The 26,285-nt window shown below is 44.7% G+C and overlaps 2 protein-coding genes across 2 annotated transcripts; one reads left to right on the top strand and one right to left on the bottom strand.

Moving 5' to 3' along the window:
- The first annotated feature begins 4,131 nt into the window (after nt 1-4,131).
- On the top strand, nt 4,132-8,268 carry LOC125514858 (serine--tRNA ligase, cytoplasmic-like). Its single transcript, XM_048680223.1, has 10 exons — nt 4,132-4,448; nt 4,533-4,603; nt 4,703-4,864; nt 5,210-5,315; nt 6,359-6,552; nt 6,993-7,096; nt 7,176-7,359; nt 7,447-7,626; nt 7,719-7,946; nt 8,026-8,268. Exons 1-10 carry the CDS (start codon nt 4,316-4,318, stop codon nt 8,038-8,040), a joined length of 1,377 nt encoding a protein of 458 aa, XP_048536180.1. The 5' UTR covers nt 4,132-4,315; the 3' UTR covers nt 8,041-8,268.
- A 4,801-nt stretch (nt 8,269-13,069) lies between these two features.
- LOC125514853 (alpha-amylase type B isozyme-like) lies at nt 13,070-14,677 on the bottom strand. The gene is made up of 3 exons (XM_048680222.1): nt 14,582-14,677; nt 13,549-14,493; nt 13,070-13,441 (listed from the first exon to the last, which is right to left on the bottom strand). Exons 1-3 carry the CDS (start codon nt 14,666-14,668, stop codon nt 13,190-13,192), a joined length of 1,284 nt encoding a protein of 427 aa, XP_048536179.1. The 5' UTR covers nt 14,669-14,677; the 3' UTR covers nt 13,070-13,189.
- Between the last annotated feature and the right edge of the window lie 11,608 nt (nt 14,678-26,285).

The following is a 26,285-nucleotide window of genomic DNA, read 5'->3' as shown; positions in this document are numbered from 1 at the left end:
CCGACCGCCACTCATAAGGAAGACAATCAAATAACACCTCATGTTTCAAATTTGTTACATAACGTTTACCATACGTGCATGCTACGGGACTTGCAAACTTCAACACAAGCATTTCTCAAATTCACAACTACTCAACTAGCACGACTTTGATATTATTACCTCCATATCTCAAAACAATCATCAAGCATCAAACTTCTCTTAGTATTCAAAACACTCATAAGAAATTTTTTATTAATCTTGAACACCTACCAATTAGGATCATTTAATCAAATTACCATGCTATTTAAGACTCTCAAAATAATCTAAGTGAAGCATGAGAGATCAATAGTTTCTATAAAACAAATCCACCACCGTGCTCTAAAATATACAAGTGAAGTACTAGAGCAAAACTATATAACTCAAATGATATAAGCGAAGCACATAGAGTATTCTAACAAATTCCAAATCATGTATGGCTCTCTAAAAAGGTGTGTCCAGAAAGGATGATTGTGGTAAACTAAAAAGCAAAGACTCAAATCATACAAGACGCTCCAAGCAAAACACATATCATGTGGTGAATAAAAATATAGCTCCAAGTAAAGTTACCGATAGAAGTAGACGAAAAGAGGGGATGCCTTCCGGGGAATCCCCAAGCTTTGGCTTTTAGGTGTCCTTAGATTATCTTGGGGGTGCCATGGGCATCCCCAAGCTTAGGCTCTTGCCACTCCTTATTCCATAATCCATCAAATCTTTACCCAAAACTTGAAAACTTCACAACACAAAACTTAAAGTAGAAAATCTCGTGAGCTCCGTTAGCGAAAGAAAACAAAAGAACACTTCAAGGTACTGTAATGAACTCATTCTTTATTTATATTGGTGTTAAACCTACTGTATTCCAACTTCTCTATGGTTTATAAACTATTTTACTAGCCATAGATTCATCAAAATAAGCAAACAACACACGAAAAACAGAATCTGTCAAAAACAGAACAGTCTGTAGTAATCTGTAGCTAGCGCAAGATCTGGAACCCCAAAAATTCTAAAATAAATTTCTGGACGTGAGGAATTTATCTATTAATCATCTGCAAAAAGAATTAACTAAATAGCACCTTCCAAATAAAAATGGCAGCAGTTCTCGTGAGCGCTAAAGTTTCTGTTTTTTACAGCAAGATATCAAGACTTTCCCCAAGTCTTCCCAACGGTTCTACTTGGCGCAAACACTAATTAAACACAAAAACACAACCTAAACAGAAGCTAGATAAACTATTTATTACTAAACAGGAGCAAAAAGCAAGGAATAAAAACAAAATTGGGTTGCCTCCCAACAAGCGCTATCGTTTAATGCCCCTAGCCATGCATAAAAAGCAAGGATAGATCTAGGTATTGCCATCTTTGGTAGGCAATTCCTCAATGAGGCATCTACCATTTTTAGGAATTTATTTATTTTTATTGATTATCAAATTTTTAGGCACAAGATCGAAAAATTCATTTGTAATAAATGGTTCCTTAATGATAGCAAAAAGATTGGGACGAATACTTATAGATTTGAGATCCGCAGTTTCCTTACTAGAGGATTCACCCTTATTTTTAGGAACATAGATAAGCTTGGCAATTTTAGTGGGAGGATTTGGAGTATTCTTTACGGAAGAAAAAGCGGTTCCCAAGTTGGTAATAATATCCTCAAGTTTATCGATCCTAGTGGAATCGTGATTTATTTTCTCATTAACTATGGGTTCCTTCTCTTTAATATTTTTCAAAGTGACTCCTACTTTAGATCCATATTGAGAGATTCGGTTGTGGATCTTTTTATCCAAATTTTCAATTAACTCTACGGTAGCAACCTTATTTTCAGTAATTTCGAGCCTTTGCATTACATGCTCCAAAGTTAATACAGTTCCATTAACCAAAAGAGGAGGTGAGCCAAACAAATCTATCATAGCATTATAGGAATCAAAAGTATGGCTACCCAAGAAGTTCCCTCCGGTGATAGTATCAAGGACATATCTGTGCCAAGGAGTAGCGCCTACATAAAAAATGCAAAGAAGAACGGAAGTAGATTGCTTCCTCGTAGATCTATTTTGAGCATTGCAAATTCTATACCAAGCGTCTTTTAGATTTTCTCCCTCCCTTTGCTTAAAATTTAGAATTTCATTCTCGGGACACAACGGAGAAGATAATGGACTAGCCATAACGACAAGCAAATAGAAAAGAGGCGAAACGGTAAGAGAGGGAGGATAGAGAGAGAGAGAGCGAATAAAACGGAAGGGTGAAGTGGGGGAGAGTAAAACGAGAGGCAAATGGCAAATAATGTAATGCGGGAGATAAGGATTGTGATGGGTACTTGATATATTGACTTTTGCGTAGACACCCCGGCAACGGCGCCAGAAATCCTTCTTGCTACCTCTTGAGCACTGCGTTGGTTTTCCCCGAAGAGGAAGCGATGATGCTGTAAAGTAGCGTAAGTATTTCCCTCAGTTCTGGAGAACCAATGTATCAATCCAGTAGGAGGCTACGCGCGAGTCCCTCGTACCTGCACAAAACAAATAAATCTTCGCAACCAACGCGATAAGGGGTTGTCAATCCCTACACGGCCACTGATACGTCTCCAACCTATCTATAATTTTTGATTGCTCCATGCTATATTATCTACTGTTTTAGACATTATTGGGCTTTATTTTCCACTTTTATATTATTTTTGGGACTAACCTATTAACCGGAGGCCCAGCCCAGAATTGCTGTTTTTTTTGCCTGTTTTAGGGTTTCGAAGAAAAGGAATATCAAACGGAGTCCAAACGGAATGAAACCTTCGGAAACGTGATTTTCTCATCAGATAAGATCCAGGAAACTTGGACCCTCCGTCAAGAAAGCCACGAGGTGCTCACGAGGGTAGGCCCCCCCCTAGGGTGCGCCCCCTGCTTCGTGGGCCCCTCGAAGCTTCACCGACGTACTTCTTCCTCCTATATATATCCACGTACCCCCAAACGATCGGGGACGGAGCCAAAAACCTAATTCCACCGCCGCAACTTTCTGTATCCACGAGATCCCATCTTGGGGCCTGTTCCCGGAGCTCCGCCGGAGGGGGCATCGATCACGGAGGGCTTCTACATCATCATCCAAGCCCCTCCGATGAAGTGTGAGTAGTTTACTTCAGACCTACGGGTCCATAGCTAGTAGCTAGATGGCTTCTTCTGTCTTTTTGGATTTCAATACAATGTTCTCCCCCTCTCGTGGAGATCTATTCGATGTAATCTTCTTTTTGCGGTGTGTTTGTTGAGACCGATGAATTGTGGGTTTATGATCAAGTCTATCTATGAATAATATTTGAATCTTCTCTGAATTCTTTTATGTATGATTGGTTATCTTTGCAAGTCTCTTCGAATTATCAGTTTGGTTTGGCCTACTAGATTGGTTGTTCTTGCCATGGGAGAATTGCTTAGCTTTGGGTTCAATCTTGCGGTGTCCTTTACCAGTGACAGAAGGGGCAGCAAGGCACGTATTGTATTGTTGCCATCGAGGATAACAAGATGGGGTTTTTATCATATTGCATGAAACTATCCCTCTACATCATGTCATCTTGCTTAAGGCGTTACTTTGTTTTTAACTTAATACTCTAGATGCATACTGGATAGCGGTCGATGAGTGGAGTAATAGTAGTAGATGCAGAATCGTTTCGGTCTACTTGTCTCGGACGTGATGCCTATATACATGATCATATCTAGATATTCTCATAACTATGCTCAATTCTGTCAATGGCTCAACAGTAATTTGTTGACCCACCGAAGGCCAGAAGTCTTCGATATGGCGAGTGCAAAGCGGAATAGCTTGTATTGAGGCTGCATCTGTTGGAATAAAGATTTCTGCAATTGCATCTCTGTCCCACTCCGCCCCAGGAAGGATCAAGCCCCGAACCAATTGTGGGGGGTTAGCTATTCTGCTCATAATTGGCCGCATGTTATGTGGACGGGGTAGCCAGTTATGTTGCCAGATTGATGTGCTGTTTCCATCACCTATCCCCCTGATCAAACCCTGAACTGGGACTGATGAAAGAGAGAGCACGAGCAGTAGGTCTCCGTCGGGACTGTGAGTCCATATACGGGCCGAAAGGAAGCCCGGCACAGAGCCTCTTAAGGCCGGCCCCGACTCGATGTCAGAAGAAAAAAACCGGCCCCGACCGGCCGACCCGACCCTCTCGATCGCTCCCTCCCCGTCATCCACCTCTCGTCAGAAGAACCCTCCCTCTCCGCCCTCCGCCGCCGCCGCCAATCGCAGCGCAGCCGCCTCGCCCCCGTCGAGCTCGTCCGCGGAGAAGTTGGCCTAGCCGCGGTCGCACGAGAATATGCTCGACATCAACCTCTTCCGCAAGGAGAAGGGCGGCGACCCTGAGCTCGTCCGCCAGTCGCAGCGCAGCCGCTTCGCCCCCGTCGAGCTCGTCGACGAGGTCATCGTCCTCGACGAGGCGTGGCGCCAGAGTAAGTCCTCCTCCCCCCCCCCCCCCCCCCCAGAACCTTCCAGATCCGCGGACCCTGACCCCCCAGGACGTATCGTCTCCGCAGGGCAGTTCGAGCTCGACAAGATCCGGCAGGAGCTCAACAAAACCAGCAAGGAGATCGGCAAGCTCAAGGCCGTACGTCCCGCGTCGATTCGCCTCGCTTTGGTTTATCTTTTAGTCCTCGGGGTTAGCTCTGGATTTGTATGTGACGGCGAGCATGCCGCTTTGTTGCAGAAAAAGCAGGATGCGACGGAGCTGATACAGAGCACGGAGGAGATTAAGAAGAGGCTGGCCGCCAAGGAGACGGACGTGCAGGAGGCCAAGACCACCCTCGATGCCAAGCTAGTTACCATCGGCAACCTCGTGCATGAATCTGTGCCCATCAGCAACGACGAGGTGCGTTGAAAAAGTGCCAACCCCACATTTCATGGTTCTACAGATAACTAAGTCAGACATTGGCTGTATAACTTTGTGAAAGATACTAGTCTCCTTTAGTGATTGTTTGGAACTATACTAGCTCTAATTTAACCTAGTTCCTGTTCCCCTGTTTCTGCTGTCGGTATTCCTGATGCAATTTAGGTAACTATAGTAATACAAAACACATCACTGCACTACATTGAGTTGGCTTTGAATCTGCTTATGAGCAACTGGATGTTCCTATTCTAGAAATATGAAATGTAGGTTTGCTTCACAGAATTGATATAAAGGCATCTCAAGTTACTTAATAGTTCCTTCTCACAGGCAAACAATGCTATTGTGCGGACATGGGGCGAGAAGAGACTGGAGGAGAAATTGAAGAATCATGTGGATCTTTGCATAATGCTTGACATCGTATCTTTGGATAAGGGTAAATGCTCAAAAACAATCCTCTGTTGGTTGAATGCTTTCTCATTGTGCTTGGATTACTCTGGTTCAAGTTTGATTGAAAGTTGAATGCATTTTTTTACATGCCTACAGTTGTAATGAATTGCTTCTTTTGTTGTGCTCGCTGCCATTGTAGAATGGCCGTCTATGATTCTGTTCTACTTCTCTGTGACCATTGTTGAGGAAATCGTTAACTGGTAGCTGCTCGGTTGGCTAGCGAGTAGGGGATTAATCGGCTAATCGGCAAGTTAATCGGCCATTTAATCAATTAATCAGATGATTTTTCGGTTTATCGGCTACTCGGTGACCCTATGAGTAGGGATTAATCGGCAAGTTAACTGGTTAATCGGATGAATTCTTGAACAGGGTCTGTGACGCAATTTTTTTTGTTCCAAACTTGGGAGAAGCAGCTTACTGACAACTATAGGTTTTGTTTTAGGGTGACAAATATAGGTTTTTGTCTTTGACGAATTTTTAATAATCAGCACAGCTCTGCAATTTGTGTGGGCCTTATGTTAAACACTTACCAATAGTATTGTGTGTATTTGACTATAATTTCTGGTTTCAACTAGCACTGCTGTATCACTATCAACAACTGAAAATTCTGGTTTTAAGTAGCAACGTTGAGTCTGTTGTGTTAGCATGTTGGCCCCAGTACTTGGTATCACACAAATCATTATACAATTGCTGTGCTTGATACATATATGGGATGGGATTGATAGATACCTGTATTCCTCTATCTACCGTATTATGGAACACCAGATCATCAAATATAGTAATCCGGTACTCTCTTGAACTAAAACCCCGACACTTATTTTGGATCAGAGGGAGTAGCAGAATAGTAGCAACTTTTTATGTTTGCATCTACTTGCACTACGTTTAAGCTTATGAAAAAAACATTGTTCATTTGTACTTAAGAAGTTTTTTTCCCATCATAGCACAAGCTCGCTGGAGTTACTAAATTTGTGGAACCCCTGCTTTATTAAATTTTAAGCTACCTCTCATACTTTGCCCACTCATTCGCAGGTGCTGATGTAGCTGGTGGAAGAGGTTTCTTTTTGAAGGGCGACGGTGTTCTCCTGAACCAGGCGTTGATAAATTTTGGGCTATCATTCCTGGGAAAACGAGAATTTACACCAATGCAAACTCCTTTTTTCATGAGAAAGGAAATCATGGCAAAATGTGCCCAGTTGGCCCAATTTGATGAGGAGCTCTACAAAGTAAGTCCAAAGAGGTGTCCCTTGCATATTCTGGTGTTATTGATCAACTGTATTTCCATTTGTTTCCCTGTATTTAAAAATAAGGCCATGCTTTCTCGGGGTGTGGTAATGTATTTTCTTGTTAGTTTGCTGCTGTATGTTCACAGCTTCAGTAAGCATCACTCAGTTTCATTGAAGTTACATTCTGTTAGGTTGATTGGTAATGGTTCTCAGAGGAGTAACCTTCCATTTCCAGTTCTAACTATCTGGCAAGTCTTAACATGTACAGTTCTGGGCAAAGTTCAAAGCACCATTTTTTTGTTTATATTCTGTTTGTACACTGGTTCCTCATTATCATTGTTGATTTGAACTAATGATGTTTCAGTAGTATTAGTTTGAGTTTGATCCAACATGTGTAATAATATGTCCATCAGTCCATGACCATTAGTTGCATTTGGCAGGTAACAGGTGACGGAGAGGATAAGTATCTCATAGCAACATCGGAGCAACCGCTATGTGCTTATCATCTAGGTGATCGAATTTATCCTGCAGATTTGCCTATCAGGTTGGTAGTGCCTAATTTTAGGTAGCTTGTCTTTAGTCACTAGGCGCAAGTAATTTGATAACAGACTTTGCGTGTTTAGATATGCTGGGTTCTCCACGTGCTTCCGGAAAGAAGCTGGTTCACACGGGAGGGACACAGCTGGCATCTTCAGAGTCCACCAGTTTGAAAAGATCGAGCAGTTCTGCGCCACAGGTCCAAATGACAATGTATCCTGGGAAATGCATGAGGAGATGATTAAAAATGCAGAAGATTTTTATCAGGCGGTAAGTATCTGAAGCTTTGCGAACCTTAAACAACAGTGTTGATATCCTCGACTGCGCGTTGCTGATATGTATAAACATTGCTTGCAGATTGGGCTACCATATCAACTAGTTTCAATTGTCTCTGGTGCTCTTAATGATGCTGCAGCTAAGAAGTATGATTTGGAAGCATGGTTCCCTGCATCAAAAACCTTCCGAGAATTAGTGTCCTGTTCAAATTGCACAGATTATCAGGCAAGGAGACTTGGAATAGGCTATGGCCAGAAAAAGGTAGGAGTTGCCCTTGTTTAAATGGATGCTTGTGCCTTGTGTGAGTAGATCAAAATGTCTGACCACCTGATGTATGTATGTTGAATTGGCAGAATGATGAGCAATCGAAGCAGTTCGTTCATATGTTGAATTCCACGCTGACTGCAACTGAGAGGACACTTTGCTGTATTCTGGAGAACTACCAGCGGGAAGGTGGTGTTGAAGTGCCAGAGGTGTTGCGGCCATTCATGCTTGGAATAGATTTCCTTCCTTTCAAGCGGCCTCTTGTTGATAGCAAACAAGCTGCTGCTGACTCCAAACCCAATAAGTCTAAACCAAAGGTATTTTTGCCTTTTCCAGTTTCCGAAGACAGCATGTTAATCCACCACCAGTCTGATCGTTTATTTTGTCTCCTGGCAGGGAAATGCAGCTTGAACTGAAAATTGTTTCCAGGCAGATAATGATGCACCCTTCCTTTTATTAATTTCAAGAATGGTCTGTAGCATGATGATGATTTGGTCTCCCATTTTGGATGGTTTTGGTTACAAAGTATTGCAATCCAGGACACATAATTTACCGCAAAGTATATTAGTGTTTTTCATGACTATACATTGGTTGCACTAATTAATCATTATAGAAATTGATGAAGTAGCGATAACTTAATTTATTTGTTATTGCAAGCTGACGTATAGATCACTCATTACCTGAGTAGCAGTGTTACTTGCCTCAGCCTAAGGCGTTTATTGCCTGGTCTTCAATGCACTCTGACTTGTGAGCCAGGTGTTTCTTTGATTCAAAGGATTCTCATCGGAATTTGTAGGATTGGAATCCTTAGGAAATTTTCCTATGTTGGTCAATTGATTTGTAGGATTGAATCCTACAGGATCCCCCCCCCCCCCTAAGAATTTTCCTTTGTACCACGTTCCATAAGAATTTTAGCATCCGCTCAAACCATTTGGGAAGAATCCTATGTTTTTCTTGTGATGCAATCAAACAAACTAGTTTCCTGTAGGATTCAACTGGAAGTTACATTGTAATCCTACGTTTTTCATATTCCCGTGCTTCTGAAATCCTGTGAATCAAAGGGCCCCGAAAGGTGGCGATGGATGATAATAACGACTTCATTTGCATTAGTTTTTCTTTACTCTTTTGCTCTTGTTTATCAACTCTTGGGCATGCCAGGTGAGTTACTGCATCATTCGATGCATTTGGATGGCCTTCAAACACCAGCCAGGCTTTGCAGTTGCAGTAGGATAGCATGTAATGCATCTTCCCTACCCTAGTTACATTTGAATCGATTTACGCTATTTTAAAAGATATCGGTTTGAAGCCCATTTAAAAAACGAAAACTGTAATCTAGCTTGCTATGCATATTTTTGCAGTGTTCATAGCTGCTATACATAATTTTCGCCATTATTTTTCAGAAGATAGTAAAACGTGTATGCGTGTTGGCACATCGCCCTTGGTCTTTTCTTGCTTGCCAGAAGGGCTGCTGACCTTGAAGATTTCATTTTCATATGAGAGAATTCTTTATTTGACCCTTTCTTAAATTTTGCTTCCTTATTTAGCCTAAAATAAATTTTTCTTCCCTATTTGACACCTAAAGTAGATTTTGTTTCTTATATGACACTTCCGTCCATTTTAGTCACCAACGGGGTTAAGTGTGAGATGAAAAGACCATTTTGCCCCTAGTGCATTGTGTAACTATACTAGATGTAGTAAAAAAACAATCAGTTCACCCATATTCTAGATGTAGTAAAAAAACAATCAGTTCACCCATATTTTAGGGGTCAATAGATACTGCCCATAAATATGTATGCTTCAATATTTTGTTCCTTAGATAAACTGATCTGTACGTGTACATATCCGTACAAAACATCGCTAGTACTAGCGAGTTCGTTTAGGGATACGTAGTACTAACAAATTTTTTTTAGTGGTACGTAGTACTAGCGAGTGCAACTGCAGAGTGGACGGCCCACAACGCTGAGGCGAGCTCGGCCTTGGGCGTCCACGCTGACATGACACCACAGGCGTGACTGCCCGCCCATAGTTGTGCCATGAGTTGTGGATGGCGCCGGCCATGAAGGACGCGAAGCGGTGGAGCGGCTATGGCGTCAACATCTACGACCGTGACGCTTTGAGGGCATCTTCAATGGTTTGTTTATTGGTTTGTTTATAAAATATGTTATGTCACCAATCAACATTTTAATGTACAACTACTCTAATAAGTTGTATGTAATTTGCCTAGTAGGATTTAAGATAATAAATTAGGTGTTCTCTCATTCTACATTGAAGCTTGTGCAAGATTTGTTGGTTCATGTACATACAAGCTTACTCTCTTTTCTCATTTATTATATAACATATCATCAAAAATCCTATGTGGCAAAATCTATCAGCAAGTATCTTATAACCATTGAAGATGCCTTGAGGCCAGACGTGATCGGCAATCTAGGCGATATGTGGAACAGGTAATTGGTGGAGGGCAGCGCATGTGGCGGGTAGAGGTTGACACATGTCTCGACTTGTGTCTAATTTTTGTAAATTTAGTTATGAATTTTGGAGCTTAAATTTTAAGGCTCACAATTTAGCAAAGCATACATTTTCTTTAGGAGGTGGCCGCCATATTTAACTAGATCATCCTAAAGATCTTTCATCCGTCTCTGTAAATATTGTGATGATTTAATAAAAACTTTGCGAGATTGTTCAAAAAAAGGTCTTGACTCGTGTACCTTCTGATGAGATGTAGCTCCAAGTACAGTCGAGTACTTTTCTGCGAGATGCACGTGCAAGCTAGCTGCATTTGAGAGTATCTCCAGCCGCGCCCCCAACAGGCCCCCAAGGCCGTTTTTTAGCGTCAGCGACGAAAAATCGGCCTAGTCGCGCCCTTAAGAGCCTGTTTTTCGCCGGATTGGGCCAAAATTGGCGCCTGCGCACCCAACCCGAACCGGCACGCTGGGGGGCGTCCGGGGGCGTCGGCGCGAACGTTTTGGCGCGAAAGAGTGGCGGGACCGGCGCGTCAGCGAGACGAAGGCTGGTCGTCCTTATCGTCTCGGTTTTCTCGCGGGAATCAATGCCAAGGCTGCCGCCGGTCAGCTTGCCATTGATTCACGGGCGACGAAGTGCGGCGACGCCGCCCCGCCTTCTGCCACGCGTTCGCACGCGGCCGCCCCCGAGCCGCTATAAAAGGCGCCCCTGGCCGTGCCGGTGAGGCACCCATCTATCGGCATCAGCAGTCCTCCCCCTCCTCGCCGCCGCACTTTCTCCCCTCTCTCCCCCGTTCGAGCCCCTCTCTCTCCCCCCGGCAACCATGAGCGCGAGGTACCCCGGCGGCGGCCAACCATTCTGGACGCCGCTTGCTGCATGAGTGGGAGGCCTACCTCCTCCACGAGGCCAACTACCCCGCGCCGCCCGACGTACGCGCTCCGTCGCGGTGGAGGCTCAGCGCCGGCGGGGTCCCTGTCCCCCCTCTGCCCGTCCCCGAGACGCCCTATTTCCACGTCGAGATCGAGCGTGCGCGGGCGTCCCTGACGGCCGCGGAGTGGGCGCTCCCGGAGTACGCCGCCGACAACCATGCGGCGTGGACGGCGTACTTCGAACGCCGGCAGGAGGAGCGGCTCGTCTCCACCAACAACGCGCCGATGCCGCACGGCCGCAACAACAGCGAGGGCCGCCGCCTGTGGTGGGGCGTCCATGGCCGCACACGTCGAGGGCGGCAACGACCCGCCGCTCGAGTGAAGCAACGCGCCGAGGCGAGGGGTCGAGCAGCGGCCGTGTCAAGGAGGAGAAGCATCGGCCGTAGTTTAGGTTTTTTTTCATCACTTTTATTCGTGTAAAAAACGCCTAAATTTCGACGAAATTTGGCCGTGTTTGTTCAAATTTGACCGTGTTTGTTGAAATTTGAATGAACTGTGGGGGCGTCTGGAGCGATCTGGAGGCGGCGGCTGGAACGTGCTCGCCCTCATGCTGAAAAAACACCGGCTGGCCCAAATAACGCTTTTTCGTGTCCTTGGGGGGCCTAACGGCTGGAGATGCTCTGAGCTAGCTGCATCTGATTACTTTCTGGCCGCCGATGAGGAGACTCACGTACTAGTAGTACGTACGCAGCTGGATCGATTTGCACAATATGCACTTGCACGTGCTCCTACTAAGCACTAGACGCCGGTTAGTAGATCGATGGCACAACTTGAAACACACGGACGGGAGAACAGGGAACGCCGACTGATCGGCCTGGAAGTGTGTCGCTCCCTTTAACCTCTTCATATCTATGCGCAGCATCCATTCTACTCCCTCCGTTTCTAAATACTTGTCTTTCTAGACATTTCAACAAGTGACTATATACGGAACAAAATGAGTGAATTTACACTCTAAAATATGTCTACATACATCCGTATGTAGTAGTTATTTGAAATGTCTAGAAAAACAAATATTTAGAAACGGAGGAAGTACATCCCAAAAATATTTATGAACTGATTGCATTTTTACTTCATCCAGGATAGTTAAACAATGCACTAGAAGTAAAATGGTCTTTTCGCCTCATACCTACACCGTTAGTGCCTAAAATGAACGGAAGTCTCGTATAAGAAACAAAATTTACTTTAGGTGTCAAATAAAGAAGAAATTTTATTTTAGGCCAAGTAAGGAAGCAAATTTTAAGAATTACCAAATAAGAAATTCTCTCTTTCCATATTGGCTGCAAATTCAGAGAAGATAACCTGACCTGCTCTCTCGGCATACTCTAGTCAGTTCCTTGGGATCAATTGCTAGACCGGAGCTTGAGAATCTATGGAGCCTCAGAATTGAGAGGAAAACAAAATTGTTACTCTTGCTTCTACTACTTCTGTTTTTAAATGTAAGACGTTTTGACATTTCTAATAGTGTAGTACAAAATCAGCTTCCCACCGCTGACAGACCGCATGCAGGAGGCTGCGATTACAACCATGTTTGCTTTCTTTGTGACCAGCTACTAGAATTTGCAGCCCACGAATCCACCGCTATCCGTTCGCCACATCGTTCAAACTTAGCTGCAACATGCCACACTTTGGTGCAACTCAGATGAACAGCTTCAGTTCCATCATACTTTGCTCAGTACATATTTTGAATGAAAGAAATCATCGGGTTTTTTTTTGCAAAAAAAGAGAAATAGTCAGATTTTCTACAACACATGGCAGCTCTGATCAAAGTTAATTCAGAGCTGATAGCTGAGCATTGTATAACTAAGCTACAGACATCACCTTGTGAAGATTTCTTCTTCTCCTTTCCATGCTTTCTTATGTAGAGCTCTAATCCTTAATGCAAAGGCAGAGCTCCTACCACCCCAAGCATCAAGCTTGGAGATTGCATGCTCTCGCACGAGTCAGTGGTCGTGCGCTGCATAATTTGTGGTCAACCAACATCGAGTAAACCATGAGTAGCGAAAATACTTATTGATTATTATTTATGAAAAATACAATGGATGTCCCTCATCCTCACTTTTACATGGAGGAAGTACTAAAATCGTACTATGTGGACAACACGAGCTCGGACTAATAGGTGTGACATTCATATATAGGGAAGAAAAATTGTGGAGCAGCTCGGATAATTTTGCTTATATTTTCTCCCATACGGCATAGTCATTGCCGTGCGCGACCACCTTGAAGCCTTGAGGAATGAGGTGCCCGACATCGTATCTTGGCCCGAGCTTGACGATGACCTTGCCATCGATCTCGGCCAGGTAAAGGTCGGCGTCGGCCTCTATGATTTGCAGCTTGCTCTCACTGTGTATCCCCTGCCGGGTCCTGATTGACACCAGGCGATCGATCTCCTCCTTCAGCCCCCAGTCGAAGAAATGATCGTAGAACTGAAGAATATCATTTTTTTTTGTCAAGTTAGGTCATGGTTTCTTATGAACGGACGAAAAAAAAGACAATTTAGATATGATGATTTGGCAATGGCACGATGACTCACGATGCATGGGGTCCCAGGGTGCGTGAGGATGTAGGCGTATCCCTGCATGACCTTGTCGGAAGGGAAGGGCCACATGTGCTGCGTGGAGCCGGTGTCATGGTTGTCCACGAAGGTCACCGCCTTGGCTGGCCACCACCCGATCATGCCTGGCGCCTTGCCGTCGGTGCCGCGCAGCCGCCACAGCTCGCCCTCCACAGCCACGTTGAGGATGCCTTTGGTGGTGAAGTCGAACGTGGTGCCGGGGCCGGAGCCGCCCACCTTGTTCACCCAGTTCACCAGCTCCTGCCGGTGCTGGTCCTGGTTGAGGTTGGGCTTGCCGTCCCCGCCGTACGCCAGCGACGTCCATATCTCGGCCACGGCGAAGCTGGGCTCGGAGCGGTCGATGTAGATCTTGGCGACGTCCGCGGAGTAGCCCTTGGCGAAGTCGAAGCGCCAGCCGTCGAAGCCGACGTCGGTCCTGAGCCAGTTGAGCCACTCGACGAGCTCCTTCTGGACGCGCGGGTTGAGGTGGTCGATGTCCGGGGCGGCCCCGAAGTCGGCGCCGGTGTCTGGGTTGCCCGTGCCGTCGGCGTAGGGCCGGTCGTCGCGGCAGATCATGTGGGGGCCCCAGTCGAGGCGCGCGTCAGGGGTGCCGCCCTCGAAGATGCAGTAGATGCCCCGGCCGTCCTTGCGCTCCGCCGTGCGGTGGTTGATGACGATGTCGGCGATGGCCTTGACGCCCTTGCCGTGGAGCGCCCCGATCAGGGACTTGAGCTGCGCCTTGTTGCCGTACTTGGACGCGTCCAGGTCGTACAGCCGGCCCGGCATGTACCCTTGCTCGGCGACGGACTGCGACGCCGGGGGGAGCCACACGTGCGTGACGCCGGCGGCGGCGATGTCGTCCACCTTGCCCATCAGGAAGTTGTACCACCCGCCATTGTGCTTCCACGACTCCCAGTTGAAACCCTGCCGCACGCAGCAGAACTCAAAGCTCAGTCCCCGAAACATGATCACAGTAGTACGTGTAGAAGCTGAAGACAGGGCACGATCTTACCTGAAACAGGACTTGCCCGGAGGCCAAGCTGGCCGACAGGCCAAGGAGGACGAGGAAGAGGGAGAGGGACGAGTGTTTGCTCGCCATGTTCTTCAGCTCTATCTAGCTGTGCTCTCGAAGAGGAGGATGGAGACCTGATGGATTCAGCTGGTGCGTCTGGCCAGGTATTTATAGTGTGCTGCAGGCTGCAGCATGCCGGTGGGCAACTTGCAAGACATGTTCCGGTGTACGTGCTCGACTTCAATGCTCCGTTGGGCCGGCGGCTCGATGGATATGTCGGCCGGAGTTTGTTATCGGCCGGTGCGGTGAGCTCAAAAGGCGAGTGATGGAGCCACCCTTGTATGAGACGGCACCCAATACGGCTGTCAGTTATCCTACTGAACTTGAGAATTCCTCAGAACTCACACACCAAACTAGGGGAAAATAAACAGTGTCTTTCATCTTTAGTGCCCTAACGGTGGAATTTATAGTGTCCTTCATCTTCAGAATTCCTCAGAACTCAGGTATTTATAGTGTCCTTTCTAACGGTGGAATTGGAATTGTGTGTGTGTGTGTTACGGGCTACCAACCATCATCTACTAAAACAGTGTAAATCAGGCGAAGAAAATTGAGAAGGTTTTGCAACCGAAAAGATTTCAGCTTTCGCGCAGTGAGATGGGGGTCAGTTGAGAAGTACTCCCTCCGGGTCAGGAAATTCCTGGCAAAATTTCCTGAATGGATGAGGTGCGTTCCTCGAGGCGGATAAAACTTACATAATCTGCCAGCATTGTTCAGAAACTTTCCGGTGAGTACCCAGTTCGAACTTTTTATCAGTCCGGAGAGACCAACGTACTCCGAGTATATCCGAGTATTCATTCGTTCGATGAGCATTGAATTCGTGAGGATACGAGTATGTGGCTGGGAAAGATAGATTGTTCACCCATTTTATCCTTCTTTTTATATCCCCGAGGACTTCCGAATGCACTTGCAAACTTGCAGCCCTCGACGTCATTTATTCATTGCACTTTTTGCTCCAACGTTGGGTGGGATAAGCAGACGCCATGATAAACGCTGGCCAGAGACGTTATCGCGGGGCCAAAGCAAATCGAACTGACTCAACTGAACAAACAGAAGAGTATTTCCCCGAGATGGAGATGCCAATTGCCACCATGCTCCCTAGAGTCTCGACGTCAGGCTGCACTGTTATTCTAGTAAAAATTGTGAACTTTTTTTTTGCGATGGGGAAAATTGTAAACTTCTACAATACTAAATACGAAATACGTAAGTGACAACCGTGTGGCAGATTACAAAACTGCCACACGCATCGCCATCTCGATCTCTTTCCTTTCCCGCACGTCATCGCGATCTCTTTCTTTTTCCGCACGCCCCATGCGCCTTTCAGATTTTTGGGCAAAAATAATGCTTGAATTGGGATTTGATCTCTGGTCTGCAGGTAATCAACGAAGGGAGCTAACCATCTCGCCTATGACACTCATTGTTGAATAAGCTAAGAAAAATACTATTTTTGACATGCTTTGCCTTTAATATTTTAACACTGAAAAACTTTTGTTTCACCTATCAAACCTGGCACATAAACTTTTTCCGTGGTAAATTCTCCATCACCACCACGATAAATGACACACCACCAACATGATAATTTCTGTATACCACGCAATACATTATGTGCAAGTAGCATGGTCATAAGCATTGAAGGCGTGATAACTTTGGTGAAAGCATCGTGGTAACTTTGATCATTGGAAAGAAATTTGTTGAACCCCGGCCCCCGGTAATTTCTGTAAATAGCACGATAACATTCACGCTATAGACCTGATAATTTAGATACAAACATCATGGTAACTTTAATCATTGGGGAAGAAAAATGTGAAAAGATACCAGATAATTTATGTGTAAATAGATGATAATATACGCAGCGCACATCTGATAATTGAGATAGAAACACCATGATAACTTTGACCATAGGGAAGATTTTTTTAAGATACTCCGGTATCTTCGGTGTAAATAGCACGGTATTATACCTCCCCCCTGGAATTTTTTATGTGTAAATGGCATGAAAACATATGCACCGCGATAACTAAACACCATGATAAGTTTTTGACCCGTGGGGAGAAAATTTGCTGAAACATACCCCTGATAAATTTTGTGTAAATAGCATGATATTTTAAGCACTGCGGGCTTGATAGGTTACCTAGAATCACCATGACAACCTTTTGTCCCGGGGAAAAGTTGTTCAAAACATCCCCGATAATTTTTACGTGAATAACATGATAATATAAGCACCACATAACCGATAACTTACAATATAAATATGATGGTAACTTTTTACCAAAGGAAAACAAGTTGTTAAAAACATACACTCGCCTCGCGGGGCCTCTTAGGTGACACAACACATGATGTGCCACAGAAAAGCCACATAATGTTTAGTGTCATGAGGAGGCACATGTGCTCGTGGGTTGGCTCAGAAAAATGTCCCACTTTGACCCGCTATAGGCGTGATAAGTTACGCGAACACATCGTGGTAATTTTTGACCTATGGAAAAAGTTACCGAAACACACCCAGGTTTTTAGGTGTAAGTACCATGATAATATACGAACTGTAGACCTGGTAACTCTTGTACAATCCCCCATGGTAACTTTGACCAAGGACGAGGTTGATGTACACATACCTTCATAACTTATGTGTAAGTACCACAGTATTTTACACATCGAAGACCTTATAATACAGTGGTAACTTTGAAAGGGGTGTAGTTGTTGAAACATAGTACCTGGTAAGTTCTATGTAAATAGCACGGAAACTTACGCAATACAGGCCTGATAACTTGCATGCGAATACCATGATAACTTTGTCCTGAGGGAAAATCGTGGTAATTTTCTGTACTTTTTTGTAGTAACACAATTGTAAAAAAAGGGATCAAAACGATTAGTTTCTTTAGTTTGAGCAACAAATACCTAAGGGTGTGATTGTTGTGGTGGCGCGCTTTGGTGCCAAGGAGGTGTGGGTTCGAATCCCACATGTGCAATATTTTTTTATCATGTGGTAGACGTGAAGAAGTGGCAGTTTTTTCAGGGGTGGGCGCACGAGATGTGCGGGAGAAACAGGTTTCTAGGACGAGCCTGCAGGGTCGTTCGGGAGAAGGCGGGGTCGAAGGAAGAGGGTTTGTGTGATACTTTAAAGTGAAAGAAATAGAGGTGTAGCAGTTTTGCTTATATGGCACACATGTGCCAAATATCCCAGTTCTACTAAATAAGGTAAAGTTTGAAAATAGTGCTGCCGATTTGAAATTGTACATATTGGTATTTTTTTCTATCAACTTGATCAAAGTTAGAAAAGTTTGCCTGTACAAAAAATTAAGACGCCTTGTATATTGGAACGGAGTATCCGATCGATCACAAGATTGCACCGTAGCTCATTTTGTTAATCTACCTCGTAACCTAGATTTTAGTTCAGTTTGTTAATCTACTCCTAGTAACCTTGCATTTAGTTCATTTCGTTAATCTACTTGGTAACCTACCTTTAGTACAAGGCGCACCCGTGTTCTTCAAAATAAGGCACTCTGGTCTTGGATTATTACCAACTTGGTTGCATTCATTTTCTGTCGGTAAGGATTGAACCAGAGCATCTTCTACTTCTAATAGACCATGCACTATAGATAGAGAAGAATCATTTTGAGTGAGTACATAACAAGCGATCCACTTTTTCATCAGTTCAAGAGAAAGACCAAAGATCTTGTGTGGCGGATAAACCAGAAAAACTCAAAGGAGAAAGAAGTCTCATAGTCATTAGTCTCTTCATGCTCGTTCAAGTTCGAAGTACCTTTTGGCCACAGAAAAACCCTAAACTTGCTTCCTGACACGATTGCATCTTTATCTTTGCATAGAATAGATCCCTGGTCATTGGGTGTATCCGTTTGGAGACGGTAGATTGATTTTTGTTCATCAGATAAGGATGCTAGTCTAGCAACAGACTTGTGATGCATGGGTTGTAATACTAGGTTCCATTTGATACAGTTTCTTCTTTGATGAAGGCCGGGGCTATCCTCATTTTGAAAAGGAAAATAAAATAAAACGGGATCAACCAATATAGGATGGTTCCTCTTTTTCGAGAGAAGATTGTTCTTCCAAATAGCCGTCGTGACATTTTTTGATAAATGATGGATTTTATCGACTCACAGTGAAGCATTAAGAGAATACAAACACAATGGACACACCCGGCCTCTGTATAGCTAGTATGCACACAACCAACACTAGCACACATACATACGTGAACCGAGCATAGCTCAGATGATTAGATTCCTTGTGGTGGAACTAACCCACCAGGGTTCAAGTCCTAAACTTGACATCAGTGGTCGCATTTTCCTGGACGTATTACAGTCATTTCGCGATGTGCGTTCAGTACAAGGAGATGTTCTCATCGACCGCAAAGATGTTTGTGGCAACTTTGCCAATCTGAAGATGTTGTGTCAATTCAGTATTTCGAAGGTGCTCATAGGGGTAGGATGTGCGTGCATGCATTCATAGGGTGGAGTGTATGTGTGTGTATGTGACTATCTACATTTGTATTGTGTTAGAGAAACACCAATACACACGACAGAAAACATGCTTGCAAATAGCAAAGTCATATGTAGCACCAATCTCCTCTAATTCTATCAAGATAGGCACTGCAACCGAACAAGAATTGTGGCGCGATTTCCATAGGTTGACTAACTCCAAGCAGCCAGTCTTCATTATCACATGTGAAAAGCCACGAAGTCGAGCAAAGATCATCTCGTCACGAAGAGCGAGAAGTTCAGCATTCCAAAGGTTTGCTCCAAGCCCCAAGGAACGACAAGTGGAATCTGGCCACACCGCCCGCTTGTCCCTTCATGTCCCCAACATTAACTGCCCATCAGTGTTGATTGTGATCCAACCCGCTTCAGGTGGTCACCAAGATTGGCCGGGGGTCTGTTTCGTGCGCGACAACGAAAGATCCAGAATCGCCAAAGTCTCATGAACATGCTTCAGAGCTTGTACTTGATCATAACCATCGCTATCGTGCGTCCAGCAGTTCCATGATGTCCAAATGCTCTGCATAATCGTGATCACCTTGCATCTTTCTTCTTGAGTAAATATATCATCTAGCAAGATATCATGTGCCCATGTGTCAGGGTGCAGCCTAGGGAGACATAAATGAAATCTGTCGCAGCCACCCAAAATTTCTTAGCATGTGTATGATTTATCATCGCATGTAGCATGTCCTCGTCCATTGCCTTACATATCTCGCACAATCCAAGTGTTTTGATATGGAGATACCGCAAGTTGACCGAGTATGGAAGGATTTCAGGAAGAACCCTCCAACCAAATACTCGAACCTTAGGAACAACATTAAGTTGTTAGGTTGATCTCTCTCCCGTTCGAACCCAACGGGTCGAAGGGCCCCCTGACTCGCGCCCTGATCGGGGGCGCCCAACCAAACCATGGTTGATGGGCCCTTGTGACCCGCGCTATATAAACAGAGGTGGGGGCCGGAGCACGACTCACGAGGTTAATCGCTGCCACAATCCCCACCTACAATCCCTACCGATTTAGGGTTAGCGCGGTGCTCACGGGAAGCTCCACCACCGCCGCCATCCACTCTCTTTCCACATCGTCACCGGCCCCCACTTCATCATGGCCGGCGCTGGATCGAGCTCATCTGGACAAGCAGACGGTAGGTTCACCGGAATGATCTAACCTATCCGATCCAAAGCAATCTATCAATGGTATCAACCAGATCGGGTTAGACTTTTTCGGTTGAAAAGAAATCACAGAAAGAATCCCTCCCCTCAAAGAACCCTAGAAGGGCAAAGAAATCTAAAAGAAAAGTTGTGCCGCCGTCATGGACGAACCTATTCCTCTCGATCCGGACGCGCATCGGCAAGCCGAGGCGTCGGACGAAGAACCACCCCGAAAGGGGCAAAGGGCACCGCAGCCTAACCGCTCGACGGCGGCGCGCTCACCGCGAGGTGGACGCACAGCCGGCGAAGGGGAAGGCAACGGCGCATGCTCTGTCAAAATCCATCAAGCGTAGAGGAGGAGAGGTGGCTCTCCCGTCTCTCTCTCTCTCTGTTGCAGTGGAGATGGAAAAGAAAATCAAAGGGGAAGATGAAACAGAGGGTCGCGCGCGCGGCGCGGTGGCTTCAGGTCGCCGTCGCCGGCGGCCAGACCTAGCTCGCCGGTGGCCTCTGGCCCCAGCCGCGGAGATAGATTAGAGGACTGGCTCCGCCCTCTCTGCAACAGGAAGAAGAGGAAGGAGAGAAGGGGGAATGGAGAGGAGGTGCGCGCGGCGCGGTGGCTTCTGCCGCCGCCGGCGGCGGCCGGACAGGGCGACCGGGGCACAGCCCCGTGCTCACGCCAGCGGGAGCGGAGACAACGAGGCGAACGGCGCGCGGGGGAGGAAATGAACTAGGGTTTCCCCCCGCCGTGAACTGATATGTTTTGACCATGCGAGGGTCACGCTCGGGCGTCGGATCCGGCCTGCCCGCATCGGGCGGTTGGGGTGAGCTCTGGCTCCCCACAGGCCGCGGCTGGGCTTTTCGGGCCGAAAGTGTAGGCGGACCAGGCCGAGGCCAGGCTGGCTTGTGAGGCGCGGCGCATCGAGTAGGCCATGGGCCGGCTGGTTTCCGCTACGGCCTGCACGCATTGGCTCGGCTGCCGCTTATTTATTTATTTTTATGATTTTCCAGAAAATAGAGAAGTCTTTGAAAGGTAAATAGAAAAGTTTCTGATTTTTTTTCCAGAAATTATAAAGTTTCTGAAAAGTAAAATAAAAGTTTCAGTAAAGTAAAAAGTTCTTGAATTTTTATTCATGTTTTTCTGCTGCGTAAATAATTCATAGTGCTCTTTTACAAAGAAAATAAAAGTTTAAATAGAATTATTTTTAAGAGCATGTTAAAGTGATTATTAAAACGAATATGATTATGTTATTTTTATGACCAACGTTGTTAATACCATGATCATGTTTTATTATTGAAATTTAAAGGTGCATTTATTTCTAATATTTTGCCCAACGGTAATATAGATTTAAATTGCATAGACAATTGTATGTTTAATTTGACCAACGTTAGATTAATGCATATGATTGTTATATACTGATGTCACTAAAATTGTGATTTCAGGAGGCTTTCACTTGATGAGTTGCCTAAAAGATGTTCCGACACTTAGAGGTGACAATCACACTGAGTGGAGGAAGAAAGTTGAATTCACATTTGTCTGTGCTGATCTGGACTGGGTTCTGGATGAACCACAGCCGGTCAAACCTACAGAGCCAGTAAGAGAGGCCATTGATGATGATGCTGCGTGGGCTAAAAAGAGGGGAGATTATGCTCCTTTGGAGATGTCATACATAATAGAAAACCAAAAGTGGGTCAATGCAAATAAAAAATGCATGGCATTTATAAAGAATACAATTGGGAGCACCATTGCGGGCTCCATTGCAGAGTGCACTTCCGCAGGGGAGTTGCTTTCAAAGATAAAGAGACAGTTCACTGGTTCTTCAAAGATATATGCCTCCCATGTGTTAGAGCAACTGGCGACAGAACGCTACACAGGTGGTAGTCATGGAATAAGAGAGCACATCCTCAGGATGAGCAATATGGAAGCAAAGCTAAAGCCCATGGATGATGATCTGGAGATCAAACCAAAGCTCCTGGTCCACCTAGTTATGGCTTCACTGCCAAAGGAGCTTGAAGCTTTTGTTGTGAACTACAATATGTCACCTGGAACATGGGACATTGAAAAGACAATAGCAATGTGTGTCCAAGAAGAGGACAAACTCAAAGCCTCACATGGTGGTACACTCAACTATGTGAAGGGTCACAAGAAAAAGAATTACAATCAAAACAACAAAAGTTCTCCTTCAAAGCCACAAGGAAAAGCTCCCTATCAGCATCAGCGTCAGCAACAACCTTTCCCAGTGGACAAAGACACTTGTCTCCACTGTAAGCAGACCGGGCATTACAAGAAAGACTGCCCTGTTTGGCTGAAGTCCTTAATGGAAAAGCAAGGGATTCCATTCGACCCGGACTACGCTAAGAAGAGAAAGAGGCATTGAGGTAGCAAATGGAATTCAAGCGGAAGTTGAAGCTGTCGGCGACATCTCCTTGGAGTTAGCTGATGGATTCAAGCTTCTACTTAGAGATGTTCTTTATGTTCCTTCATGTAACAGAAACTTAATTAGCGTTTCATGTTTGGACAAAGAAAATTATAAGTGTTATTTTGGACATGGCTATGGTATAATAACGCTTATGTGGGTAATGCTTTACTACACGATGAGCTTTATTTGTTATCACTTCGTGAAAAAGTGCATTCTGTATGTGATACATCTCCAACGTATCTATAATTTTTGATTGCTCCATGCTATATTATCTACTGTTTTGGACATTATTGGGCTTTATTATCCATTTTTATATTATTTTTGGGACTAACCTATTAACCGGAGGCCCAGCCCATAATTGCTGTTTTTTGCCTGTTTTAGGGTTTTGAAGAAAAGGAATATCAAACGGAGTCCAAACGGAATGAAACCTTCGGGAACGTGATTTTCTCACCGAATACAACTCAGGAGACTTGGACCCTACGTCAAGACAACTAACAGGAGACCACGAGGTAGGGGGCGCGCCTACCCCCCAGGCGCGCCCTCCACCCTCATGGGCCCCATGTTGCTCCACCGACGTACTTCTTCCTTCTATATATATCCACGTACCCCCAAACGATCAGATATGGAGCCAAAACCCTAATTCCACCATTGTAACTTTCTGTATCCATGAGATCCCATCTTGGGGCCTGTTCCGGAGCTCCGCCGGAGGGGGCATCGATCACGGAGGGCTCCTACATCAACACCATAGCCTCTCCGATGAAGCGTGAGTAGTTTACTTCAGACCTACGGGTCCATAGTTAGTAGCTAGATGGCTTCTTCTCTCTTTTTGGATCTCAATACAATGTTCTCCCCCTCTCTTGTGGAGATCTATTCGATGTAATCTTCTTTTTGCGGTGTGTTTGTTGAGACCGATGAATTGTGGGTTTATGATCAAGTCTATCTATGAATAATATTTGAATCTTCTTTGAATTCTTTTATGTATGATTGGTTATCTTTGCAAGTCTCTTCGAATTATCAGTTTGGTTTGGCCTACTAGATTGATATTTCTTGCAATGGGAGAAGTGCTTAGCTTTGGGTTCAATCTTGCGGTGTCCTTTCCCGGTGACAGTAAGGGCGGCAAGACACGTATTGTATTGTTGACATCGAGGATAACAAGATGGGGTTTTCTTCATATTGCATGAGTCTATCCCTCTACATCATGTCATCTTGCTTAAGGCATTACTTTGTTTTTAACTTAATACTCTAGATGCATGCTGGATAGCGGTCGATGAGTGGAGTAATAGTAGTAGATGCAGGCAGGAGTCGGTCTACTTGTCTCGGACATGATGCCTATATACATGATCATACCTAGTTATTCTTATAACTATGCTCAATTCTGCCAATTGCTCAACAGTAATTTGTTCACCCACCGTAGAATACTTATGCTCTCGAGAGAAGCCACTAGTGAAACCTATGGCCCCCGGGTCTATCTTTATCATATCAATCTCCTACTACTTAGTTATTTACTTTGCCTTTATTTTACTTTGCATCTTTATCATATACCAAAAATATTATCTTATCATTTCTATCAGATATCACTCTCGTAAGTGGCCCTATAGGGATTGACAACCCCTATTTGCGTTGGTTGCGAGGATTTATTTGTTTTGTGCAGGTGCGAGGGACTCGCGCGTAGCCTCCTACTGGATTGATACCTTGGTTCTCAAAAACTGAGGGAAATACTTACGCTACTTTGCTGCATCATCCCTTCCTCTTCGGGGAAAACCAATGCAGTGCTAAAAGAGGTAGCAATATGCAATGTGAATGAACATGTTTCTGCGTCGAATAAAGAACAAAAGAAAAGAAAGAGAACATTCGACTCATCGAAATTATGGCACTGTCGCTTGGGCCATATTTCAAAGGGGGGAATAGAAAGATTAGTCAAAAGTGAAATTCTTCCTCTGTTAGAATTCTCAGACTTAGAACAATGCATAGATTGCATTAAAGGGAAGTACATAAAACAAATAAAAAAAGGTGCAATCCATAGCACAAGCACACTAGAAATCATCCACACTGATATTTGTGGACCATTTCCGGTGAAAAGTGTGGATGGATATGACTTGTTCATAACATTCACAGATGGTTACTCTCGCTATGGTTACATTTATCCAATCAAAGAAAGATCTGAAGCGTTGGATAAATTTAAAATATTCAAAGCTGAAGTTGAAAATCAGCATGATAAAAGAATAAAGATAGTAAGGTCCGACCATGGGGAAGAGTACTATGGTCGGCACACTCCATATGGCCAAGTCCCTGGACCTTTTGCGAAGTTCTTGCAGGAGACTGGCGTAGTAGCCCAGTATTCAATGCCGGACGAGCCTCAGCAAAATGGAGTAGCTGAAAGGTGCAACCGTACACTTATGGATATGGTGCGCAACATGGTGAGTTATTCCAACTTGCCATTGGGATTATGGATGGAGGCGCTTAAAACCGCCATTCACATTCTTAATAGAGTACCAAGCAAGTCGGTGCCCCAAACATCGTACGAGCTATGGACAGGAAGGATGCCCTCCCTACAACACTTCAGGGTGTGGGGGTGCCTTGCTGAGGCCAAAATGTTTAATCCAAACATTGCAAAGTTAGATCCCAAAATATTAAGTTGCCACTTCATTGGCTATCCAGACAGATCAAAGGGTTTTCGTTTCTACTGCCCAGAGAGATATACAAAGTTTGTAGAAACGAGACATGCAGTCTTCTTAGAGGACGAAATGATGAGGGGGAGCTTGGTAGCTCGGAAAATTGATCTTGAGGAGAAGAGGGTGCATGCACCTAATCCGATGATTCATGAGCCATTTTTCTCACTACCAGTTGCAACTCTACCCATGACAACTATGGGAGTAGAACCGGAACCTGTCCGTCAGGAGCCGACTGAACCCGTTGTTGAGCATGAAAGGGAGGTGCAACAACAAATTTTAGAAGAAGTGCCAGAAGTTGAGGCACATAATGTGCCAGAAACTGAGGCCCTTAGGAGGTCTACAAGACCAAGAAAGTCAGCTATTTCTACTGACTTTAAAGTTTATAACACAGAAATGGTTCATATGGAAAAATATCCCACCTCATATGAAAAAGCCATGAGAATCCCTCATTCATCGAAGTGGATGAAGGCAATGGAAGACGAGATGAAATCGTTGAGTTCCAAAGATGTTTGGGACTTAGTGGAAATTCCTAAAGGAGCCAAAACAGTAGGCTGTAAATGGGTCTACAAAATTAAGTATGACTCTAAAGGGAATATATAAAAGTATAAAGCACGACTCGTGGCAAAAGGATTTACACAAAGAGAAGGGACAGATTATAATGAGATATTTTCTCCAGTTTCATGCAAGGATTCCTTCAGAATCATAATGGCATTAGTTGCTCATTTTGATCTAGAGTTACATCAAATGGATGTTAAGACGACATTTCTGAATGGTGATTTAAAAGAAAAGGTCTACATGAAACAACCCAAGGGTTTTATCATGGAAGGCAAGGAAAATATGGGATGCTGATACGTCCATTTTGCATCATGCTTTTATATCGATATTTATAGCATTATGGGTTGTTATTACACATTATGTCACAATA

Source organism: Triticum urartu, chromosome 6 (genome assembly GCF_003073215.2).
Source record: "Triticum urartu cultivar G1812 chromosome 6, Tu2.1, whole genome shotgun sequence".
In the NCBI taxonomy this organism is placed as follows: domain Eukaryota; kingdom Viridiplantae; phylum Streptophyta; class Magnoliopsida; order Poales; family Poaceae; genus Triticum; species Triticum urartu.
The sequence above is the reverse complement of the archived record's forward strand: the minus strand, read 5'-3'. Positions and strand labels throughout refer to the sequence as shown.